Source organism: Numenius arquata, chromosome 11 (genome assembly GCF_964106895.1).
Source record: "Numenius arquata chromosome 11, bNumArq3.hap1.1, whole genome shotgun sequence".
Lineage (NCBI taxonomy): Eukaryota > Metazoa > Chordata > Aves > Charadriiformes > Scolopacidae > Numenius > Numenius arquata.
In genome coordinates this window covers 693,400-704,084 of record NC_133586.1, presented here as the reverse complement: position 1 = coordinate 704,084, position 10,685 = coordinate 693,400, and the positions used below count along the sequence as shown (strand labels likewise).

General features: G+C 57.0%; 1 protein-coding gene across 3 annotated transcripts in view; it reads left to right on the top strand.

The window, feature by feature from the left end:
- The first annotated feature begins 2,040 nt into the window (after positions 1–2,040).
- FRMD5 (FERM domain containing 5) overlaps positions 2,041–10,685 on the top strand; it is an 89,146-nt gene continuing 80,501 nt past the window's right edge. For all 3 annotated transcript variants that reach the window (XM_074155434.1, XM_074155432.1, XM_074155435.1), the window contains exon 1: positions 2,041–2,142. In XM_074155434.1, the coding sequence (XP_074011535.1) occupies positions 2,041–2,142 (102 nt within the window). The remainder of the gene's footprint in view (positions 2,143–10,685) is intronic.

The window sequence follows — 10,685 nt, the reverse complement described above, 5'->3', positions numbered from 1 at the left end:
TTCATTAAGCCGCTCAGCTGGCTCAGAAGCTTCTGTTCCTGATGAAAGCAGCACCTGCTAATGCTGAGGATCCCATTCTTCATTAACAGTTCAGCTGGTTCAGAAGGGGAGCTCTGAGGCAGATGAACAATTTATGCAGAGTGGGATACATGACAAAGTAGCAGATACTTTAGTGAATACAAGCATCTTTGTAAAAGTGCCCAGATGGTTCAGGAGCGAGTCCCATTCTTTGTGAAAAGCGCCGTTGTTGTTCTGGGCTCCGCATCACGCCTCCTGACAACGTGCCGGGCACAGCCCGTCTTCCCGGGGAACGGCAAAATTCAGTCCCCCGACAGACATCCCGCACAGGCTGAGGGTCTGGGTTTGCCGTCATTTTTTCTGGCAGAATCATGTCCACTCCACGGTGCTGCCCACTCTCCCCATCCCACCGCTGCCTGCAACATCACCAGCAAACAGACATTTAGGTTACTTGCCTGTTGGCTACTGAGATAACCAAGCCTGGTCCTCCTCTGGGGTCCCTCCCGCGCATCCAGCCTGACGGGCAGACCCAGTGTGGCCAGTCTGGATGGGGACGGGGAGGCAGGGGCTGGGAAGGACTCACCTCTTGTTACCCATCATGGGGACAACCCCTGGACTGGATGGCCCCAAAGAAAAGCACCAGGCTCCCACGCCTGGTCGCTGCTGACACTGCCACCAGGGATTTCACTTCTCCGGAGCAGCACCAGCTGCATCTGAGCAGACACTGATCACTTTTAGAGTCCATTTTGTTTTAATAACTAGAGATGTAAAAGTTTCCTTCCACAGCGAATGAACACCGAGAGAGAAGCTCGTGCCCTGGGGACCACCTCAGCGTTTGGGCTGGTGCATCACTCTGCTCCAAGCTGACCCCTCGGTGGGAACATCAACCTATTAATCCCAACCCGTCTCAGGTAAGCGAGCCGGGCGCAGGCTGGTGCTTCAGCAGCGACTTGCAGGCCTGCTGGGTCACGCTTATTAATGGAATTATAGAATGGTTGGGGTTGGAAGGGACCTTAAAGTCCCCCCAGTGCCACCCCCTGCCCTGGGCAGGGACACCTCCCACCAGACCAGGTTGCTCCAAGCCCCCTCCAACCCGGCCTTGAACCCCTCCAGGGATGGGGCAGCCACAGCTTCTCTGGGCAACCTGGGCCAGGCTCTCACCACCCTCACAGCAAAGAACTTCTTCCCCACATCCCATCTCAATCTCCCCTCTCCCCTCTTTCAGTTTAAAGCCGCTCCCCCTCACGTTATCACAGGGATGCCGTTTGTCCTTCCCGGGCCGGCAAAGGCCGTTTCCCACCCCCCCGTTCAGTCGGTGCGGGGTGAGGATGCACCGACCACACGCACCCCCGCTCCGCGCCGCTGGTGACACGCACGGCTCACCCCCACAGCAGCGCTCTCGGCGCCGGCTGCCCCCGCAAACGGGGGGCTGTCCCCAACTCCCTGCCCCCGGGTGCGGGGGGGGGGCGGACACCCCTCCGTGGGCGCCAGGCTGCGGGGAGCGGGGCCAGAAGTTGCGGGCGGGAGGCGAAGCCGCCCGCGGCCCGGCCCCGCAGCGTCCCCGCTGTCCCCGGGGAGCCCCGCACCCCCGGCGCGGCGCCGCGCCCCCCCTCGCCGCTCCGCGCCCGCGGAGCCCCCTCCCGCGCGGGGCTGCCCAGCGGAGGCGGCGGATCCGCGCCGCCCCTGCCGCATTGGTTTGCGGCGGAGCCCGTCACCGCCGCCGCGCCGAGATTGGCCCCCGCAGACGGCGCCGGTCGCCCCCCCCCCCCCCTCCCGGGCCGGCCTCCACCCCGCCCGCCGTGCGCCGCGGCCCGGGCACGGGCACTGCGCTCCGCTCCGCGCCGCTCCGCGCAGGGCTCCGCTCGGCCCCGCAGCGGGGGCAGGGCCGGGCCGGGCCGAGCCGGGCGGGGGGGGGGGGGGCGCGCCCACCGCACCGCACCGCGCCCACCGCACCGCGGGGATGTGAGCGGAGGCTCCGCCGGCAGCGCCCGCCGCTCCGCGCCCGCTCCGCGCCCCGGGAAGATGCTGAGCAGGTGGATGAGTGGCAGCAGCAGGAACCTGGACCGCGAGTACAACTGCACCGTGCGGCTGCTGGACGACAGCGAGTACACCTGCACCATCCAGGTCAGCCTCCCGCGGGGCGCGGGGGCGGGACAGACCCCCGCCGGGGTCGCGCAGCCCCCGGAGCCGGCAGACAAAAGGAGCGGAGCGGCGGGGGCGGCTCGCTCCTGCCCCGCCGCCGCGAACAAAGGCGGACTCCCCCCCCCCCCCTCCGCCACAGCCCGGCTCCCGCCGACCCTCGGAGCGTCGCTGCGGGAAACGAACCGCGGCTGCCGGCGGCGAGGAGCCCCGGGGCAGAGTCCCCCGCCGCGGAGGCGTGCGGGGATGGCGCGGAGAGCCCTCAGCCGGCGCGGGGGCGTCCGCAGCCCCCGGAGCCGGAGCGGGGCAGGGACGGCCCGGCACGGCCACCCCGGGGCCGGGGAGAGCCTCGGCCGTGCCCCGCGGTGCTCGCCCTCCGCCGGCGGCCGCGGAGGCTCCGCGCATCGCGGGGAGGACTTCGGTGCGAAGTAAAGTGGCGGGGCTGCTGCTGGGCAGGGATGCGCAGGGGATGCTGCTGGGGGGGGGGGACTCTCCCCGGCCGCCGCCGCAGCCCGGGCTGCCCCGCTCGGCCTCGCTCATTAGCGCCCGGCTCCGCCCTAATGAGCGGTTGGGTTAGCGATGGGCCGGAGCGGCGGGGACGGGGGGCGCATCTGCCGCCCCCCGTGTGCCGGGCGGGACCGGGACCGGGACCCGGGGCCGTCGCCCCCCTCCCGGTTGCCGCCTCGCTGCGGGCGGTGCGGGAGACGCGCGGGGCCGTTCCCCCAGCGCGCAGGGACCGGGGGATGTCGTATTTCCAAAAACTGGCAAAACCCGCTCGTACCGTCTCCGCTGCCACCCGCTGGGTGACGGGACCTCGTGAGCGGGGGGGCTGAGAGCGGCAGCCCCCCCCGGCTGCTTTTACTCCTCGTTCTACCGTCGCCCCTGCCCGGGAACCGGTCCGCTGTGGCTCTCGCCGCTGTCGCCTGGCTCCAGCCCAGCCCGGGGGCGGCGGAAAACGCAGGGCAGAGTTTCGGGTAAAGGTGACTCAAGGAGTAAATAACAACAGCCCCCACCTCCCGGGTCTCCCCGTCCTGCGGCTCCGAGGAGGAGGGAGCCGCTCGCCGCCCGCGGGAGGAAACACGCGTTAACTGGGGATGCTGAAGGACGGGTACCGGGGGATGCTGCAGGCTGGGGGAGGCTCCGTCATTTTTGCTTAAATAGTCTGAAATAGATAAATACGGCGTTTTGTGCCAATAACGGCTGAAGAATGCTAATGCTGCTCCTTCCTCCCCCACCTGGGTTGTAAAGTGTGACCCAGTAAACAATGATAACGGCAACCCAGGTTATTTTGCATAAGCAAAACTAATTCGGCTCTGAGAGGCTGTTTTTGATACAAATTACACGGAAATCTGTAGTTTGGGAGAGAAAGTGTAGGCAATGCAGTTAAGAAAAATCTGGATTTTTTGTCCTTAAGGTAATTTAACGAGGTGTCATCATTTTGCACGTCTTTTTTTTTTTTTAATTACTACTTGATCAGGTATTTCAGTGGCTCGTTTTACGTTCGGCCCAGCGAAGAGTGAACCCTGGTGTTTAGTACGCACGACCTAAGGTAGAAAGAATTAGCTCCTGTCACCCTCACAATCAAGGTTACCCCACTTAAATATTTGTTGGCTATTGCTTTCACGCTGCCTTATCAGCCAAGCATTTATAGTGCGGGCAGAATTAGAGCGTGCATAGTAGGAATGTATAATGTCTTGCAAGTGAGAAAACCCGTCACCATCCAGGCTGGGAGCGGTGAATGAGTTTTGAAGGTCATTCCCTCACGAGCGCAGATATTTCCCGTCTTGCTGGGCTCCGTAGCGTTTCCTCGCCCAGCCTGTTTCTCCGCCTGTTGTTTCTAATTTATGTTTTTCTATTTTTACTTAAATACGGAGAGACTGTCCAAAGCGTAAGTCATCGTTGTCATACGCAGCGCTGTTCATCCCGGCACACATCTGGGGAGCGAAGCTGCTCGCTGGAAGTTCGGAACGTGTATTTTTGCTGCCGTACCCCTGTGTTTGTGCCGCTCACCCCGGCAGCGGCTGGGATGTGGGTGGGCTTCATACCCCCCCGAAGTGTGGCCTGTCTGACGTGTCCTCTGGCTTCTCCAGTGCTGGGGAAGGGAAAGAAGCAGCGCTGGGAGGCAGAGCTGATTTTAAGAGGTCTTATTTACCTTTGAGATAACGGCACTGGTTAAACCTGGCAACAAAATTAACCTCTGGCTGAGCTTGATAAAGGCGCGAGTAGGGCTTTGGTGCCGCTAGATAATACCTGAGTGTTCTGATTCTAAATAAAGCCCTTTTTTTATTTGATTATTGGAAGTTTACTTGGTTAATATTCCCATGTTGAGCGAATGGTTCATTGTCTGAGCTTGGATGAATCCTTCCTCTCTGCTGCCCTCATTTTCTCTCCCGAACAGCCCGTCCCAGCAGGCGGAGGAGCCTGGAGAGCTTGTCCCCGCGTCCCTCGGCCCGGGTGGGCTCAGGGACGGTGCTGGGGAGTCGGAGCGGAGGGAGGGTGTACGGTGGGCTGGGTCTGCGCCTCCATACGCGGTTTTGTTGTTGAGGGGTTTTTTTGTATATTGCAGTATTTTGCCATTTTGGGGAGGACGCTGTCCCAGCATCTGTCTCCGCTGGGCTCGGGGGACGGTCTGTGTCTGTCGGTGAGCGGGGCTGCGGGTCTCGGCCGATTGCCGGGACGCGGGGGCTCCCAGCAGCCGCCTGAGCAGGAAGGCGTTGGGCTTTCTTGACTCGGAAAAGCTTGTTTTTTGGTAATATTACATGCCATGGAGGCGTCTTAAAAGCAATACAGGTGGTGGTTTGCGGTGTGGGGCCCAGCAGGTGTGAGAAGGCAGCAGTGCCCGTTGATGCTCCGTTCCTCGGCGCTGTGTGATGCTGGGTCCCCGCTCCCGTGGGGGTCCCTGCCCCGCGCTGCGTCCCCGGGGAGCGCCTCGCCGGGTGGAGAGGCTTCTTGTTCATCCCCACGGCAAGGGGCTGCTCTAGCGGTGTATTCGATTTGTATTTACCACCTCGTGCTCCGTGTCTCCGATGAGGGACGCGAGGCAGCCCGGCCGCCGCCGCCGGAATAAAGCGAGCTTTGAAAAAACCCGAGCAGCGCTCTTGCACTGCGGTTTTGCTGTGACTGAGCCGCTTGTCTGAGGAAATGTTTTAAATTCTTCACTGTGGTGTCAGTGGTGGTGTAAAAGGCTTGAAATAATTAATGATTTGCCGTTGCTCGATGCATCAAGCATTTTCCTGAAAAGACAGCGGTGTTTTGTTTCGGTAGTACTACGAGAACGTGGAGATGTCAGAAAATAAATATAAAAATACGGTTTCTTAGATGCAGAATGTAAGAACTTTCTTGCATAAGACGGGGAATAAATGAACACGAGCTCCTGACTCTGCTCTTGGACAAACCCCGTGTTTTCCCCATGAAGCGCAAAGTTCATTAGAGGACCTGACAGGATCATTAATAACAGGCAGTCGACACAAAGGGGAACCTTGGGTTTTTGCAGCGCTGGCTGCTGTGAAGGTTATTTGTTCATTATCTTTTTATCTTCTGAGAGTTTCCAATGGCTTTTGCTGGGAAATAGGTTAGCAGCCCGCTGCTGGCCCAGTGGGGTCTCTTGTCTGAAGTCCCCAGCACAGGTGATGTCTTCTGCTCCGGAGGCTGCTCCCCACTGCCGACAGCGCCGGGAGCCACCAGGCTTCCAGCCGAGCAGCTCCGGTCTGCTCCCAGAGCCCCCCCTTCCCTCCCGCAGCCCGCACCTGGGGACAGGAACCAGAACTGGTGCCAGACCTGTCTGAAACATGGAGGAAGGTGGGTTTGGGTCCGAGGCTGCGGGTCCACACGGTGGGTCGGGTGCTCCGAGCATCCCCCTGGTCTCGTGGTCCAGCACCAGCCAGGTTCTGACAAAGCCACTGCAGCATCGCCGGCGCATCCTGGGAGCCAGGAGAGGTCCTGGCCCTGGAGAAGTTCATAGGCAAAGTCTCGGGGGTGCAGGGGGTGCAGGATCGCACCCCTCCCAGCCTGCGGGTCCCGGGGGCGTGAAAGCGACACTTTGGCCGGTTTGCTGTTGACTCTATTCAAAGTAATGTTTTTATTTATAGCTCTGGAAAGGTATTTGCAACAGAAACCTGTCATTCTTACTCAGGTGATCCTCAGCAGAGCTGCCCGCTGTCGGGCAGCTTCCTCCATCCCCTGCTCCAGCATTGCCATGCGTGTGGTTTGTGGGCTGGCAGGAAAGCTGCCTGAAATGCACAGTAAGTCTGAAGACCAAGTAGCAGCCCGAGCTGAGAGATTCTTGGGTTTCACCTCCTTTTCCCTTTTAAAGTCATTTGCAAGTATATAATTTTAAATACGAAGGATACAAAAGGCAGCTGAGGAAAACATCCACCAAATGTCCACTGAGAAACCGGTGACATGTTTACTCGCATTTTAATGGGAGGCAGAAACACAAGTTGTTATGGAGACCCGTCAAAAACATTTCTAGTGCTGCTACTTCCTCACCAGCTGAAATGTCTGTTTTCTGTTAACTTTTCCTACCTGTTTTACGACGTTACCTGCCGTGAGACTGCCAGCCATCCCCCTCTTAGGAGCCAGCTTCCTGAAAGAACTACTTTGGTTATCACTTTGCCATATAAGATGTGGAAGACAAATATAGACGCACACACACGCGGTAATAGCATTGTCGAAAGGTATGCACAATGGCATCACGAAAGAAGAAATTTGCTGCTTCTGTCATGTAAAAATTAGGTAATGCGCAGTAGGAGGCCTTTTTCAAGCTGTCTGGGGAATAGTGAAAGTGCCTCGAGCAGCCCACTTATTTTTAATTTTTGACTCATTCTTCAGGAGCTGAAAGCGATCGTGTACACGGGAACGACGTCTGCGGCCACGTTCCAGCAAGGCCAGCTCCTTCCACGGGAACTCACACGATGCTTCCATTTGCCCCATGCCAGGCTGGAGGCACCGAAGGTGTCCGTGGTCCCTCTCTGTCGGTCCGTGTCTGTCTTTTATTTTGTGTCTGGCGGGACATTGACGCGAGGGCTTCTCGCAGCTGAAGGCAGTGATTAAATATCCATTACGGCCTCTTCGTTTCCAGAGAGAGGAGTAACTGCTGCCTCTTGCGTTCAGTCGCGTTTGGAAAGGAGAAGGGTGGCGAGGTCTGAAGCGGCTGCAGCCTCGTCCCCCGGGTACGTGGTGCATCTCGTGACAGTGGGCAATCTTTCTCGCCCGTTGCTTTGTGGCACAGATTTTGCCATGATGTGATTTTCCAGGCGTTTACCGGGCGAGATGTACTGGGATGTGGCTCTTTCTAAAGTGACCTGTGGGAGCTGGGGCTGGCCGGGCAGGTTTCCTGCAGAGCCTGTCGTGTCTGTTGGGTAATTATGACCAAGACTGAGCTGAATTTCTGCAAAAAATGCCCAGTCCTTAGGGGCTGTTCCCGTCTCAGAGGGAAGTCGTCGGCTCTTTTTCCTAAGCAGAAATAGGATTTTAGTAGCTGCCGGTGGACGGATCTGGCGTGGCCCTGGGAAGCAGCTGGGCGCTTTGTTCCTCCTGCATCATGGTTTCAAAGATGCAGACCGTGCTTTGCCCTTAATTACAATTTGGCAATTACCATCCGGGTAGATTACCTTCACTGGTAACCGCTGGCTTCATTTGCAAAAGGGACTCGGCAGAGGAAATTTTGTGAGGAATACAGTTTATTCCACGCACACACAAAATGCGAGATGCCATCGTGCTCCCTCTGGCTCGTTATCTGTAGGGGACAGCAGGGGGGAAAATACAGTAAAATCTGATTTTAGTCAATAAAGTCAGCCGCTGTCTCTCCAGATACTCGTCAGGGGCTGCGCTACGGAGCAAGACAGGGCCATTTTTACATAACCAGTCTGTCGAGCAGAGCTGTATTTTAAGCCACGGGATCTTTCAGCTGCTCCGAGGATCGACTTTGTCCTTCCATTAGTGGACAATCCCGGTTCTCCTGATACAAACCGGGGGGGGTCTGCCTTCCAAACTGGTCAGGACCAAAGACTGAGCAGGAAAGTTGCAATGAAGCTGGTGTAAATGGGAACTGCTCTTCTGCAGAGGTGGGAACAGACTGGGAAACCCGCCTGTGTTTGTGGGATGTACTTTTCACTGTGAAAATGCAAAGGTTGGGAAATCCGTCCCGAAGAGCTGTGAGCCTTGCAGGGCTCAGAGCCGTGAGCCAGCTGCGCCTTAATAATTTTAACATCATAATTTTAATATATTTGCTTTAGATTTCTGAGCTGGCAGCCTCTCTCCACTCCCGGCCGGGTCACGGTCTCGCTGGAGCTGGACGTTGTGCGGAGAGCCATTTTCTGTCCCCGGGAGAGAGCACTGACCGAGCATCTCGTTGGAAAGAGAAGGCTGGCACATATTTTAATCTTTCCTATCTGGCAGTAAAGAATATGAACACCGCACTCCTGAGCATGGAGAAAAATCTTAGGCTGGTTCAGGGTGCTGCAGGAAGGGGTGAAATAAGGTGGGTCAGCACTCGCCAGGCACCAGATACGGGAGGCATTTTTATAGATGATAATTAACAAAAGCTGTGTGGTGTTGTGCTTTGTGAGGCCAGAGAGACCTCAGCCAGTTAATGTGGGGTGTCAAAATTTGATCAATGCTGCAGCTGGAAATAGAATATTTTGGCTGCATAATGTCGGTTACCAAAGACTTTAATTACAGTGGCATATCTGTCATATCGATGAGGCTTTTCTATTTTTCAGGGGTTTATAGCAGGGCTGCTTCAGATCGTATTGGCTTTTAGCTTGGCACATAAGCTTGGCTCCCGAAGGAAATATCCATCTAGCTGCCTATATGAAATTTTTCTTTAATAAAAAAATTACAAAAATTGATGAAACCATTCTGGAGCTAGAGAGAGACTTTAGGAATGCATAGATTTGGTAGTTTATAGCAGTTGTGACTATACGTTATCTAGGTACTTAACTCATAGAATGGACAGTATATTGGAACTGGAAAAAAAAAAGCCAGAATCCAATATAGTTGTGTTTGAAAAATAGATAAGAAACATGCTGAGCAGGTACTTTTCATGAATCGATTTAATTCTCATTAGCGTTGCGCTATACAGCATGCTGACTAATATTTCTGGCTTGCAAACAGCAATGGCTTTCCAAAGGAAATGTGTAACGAGAACAGAATGTTTTGGGGATCTGGAAACCTGGAGCTCCTGGGGCTATTGGAAGTGGGGAAGGGAAGACGCCAGGGCAATAGAAAGCGCAGCAGCGGAGGAGGGGGACGGGATTGGGGATGATGGTGGGACAGGGTCAGGACAGTTGGGGTGTGACAGATGTTGGCGAGTGTCCCCCGCCGTGCCGGGCACTCCTCCTCCACCCTGCAGGGACCCCTGGGACCCCCGCACCTTGTCTCCTGTCCCCGCAGTGGCACCGTCCCACCTCCCTCCCAGGGTGACTCCCTTGGACCCCGCTCCTGCCTTAACCTCGGTGTTCCTGGGCCCTTCCTCAGTGAGAAGGTTCTTCTCCTGATCCAGAACGGCCTTTTCTGTCTCCATGGTCCAGGTCGGTGTTACTGCTGTCCTTCCTTTCTTCCACTTGCATTTATTACCTCTGCATTTACAGTTTGCACCATTCTTGTTTGCACCTCGATATAAACCCCCCAAACCCGCAGGGAATGATTCCCCAGCCCATCACCACTGCCTGGAAGCAACTCCTTGAGGTCACCGATGGGGCTTTATCCGGCTGTGACTTCTGCTTTCTCAGGACAGATTTCTTCACCTGGGGTTTTGGAATGAAGCCGGGGCTCCTCGGGGCAGCTCAGGGATGGCTGCCAGCCCGCGTTCTGGCCTGCTGTCTTCCCCAGGACAGCCTGGGAGCTCGTGTGTCCTGTTGGCAGTGCCTGGGTGTCGCTTGGGCACCGTGTCCCTCAGCTTAACGCCTGCTTTTTGTTATAGACACAAATAAAGTGCTGATGCGCAATTAATCCCAGTGGAGGTGCCTTAAATTAATGATGGCGGTGATTTCCCTCTGCCCTTATGGGATGCTTCCCGCTGTCAGCGCTGCCACGTTGGCCCCATGGCGAAGTCCCCCAGAGTTAGAGAAAGAGAGTGCGCCCTGGAGTCTCACCCCATGCAGTTTCCATGGGACAGGGATAAGAGTAAAAAGCAGCCCAGAATGGCTTCAGCCTCGGCTTCTCCGTGGGACTTGGGCAACCGTAAATCAGCCTGAAAGGAGTGACTGCGTGTTGACCCCTGCAGACACTGCCTAATTGTTTTATTTTGCTTTGTTCCACGGATCTCTGTGGAGAGAGAGGAAAAGTCGACGTCGCGGTGCAGCTGCCGGGGCCGGGGATTGCCATGGGAACAGAGGAACGGGGCTGGTGGTGGCCATGGGACACCGCCATCGCCTGGGAGATGCCCTGGTCCCCACTGCTGCTGCAGGGACATCCTGCTGGAACTTCACGTCCAGCCCCTGGAAGCGATAACGAGGAGCCGTAGCCCAGATCCAGCCTTGTCCCAGGCACGGGGCTTGGGGACTCCTCCTGAGCCTGGCAGCAGT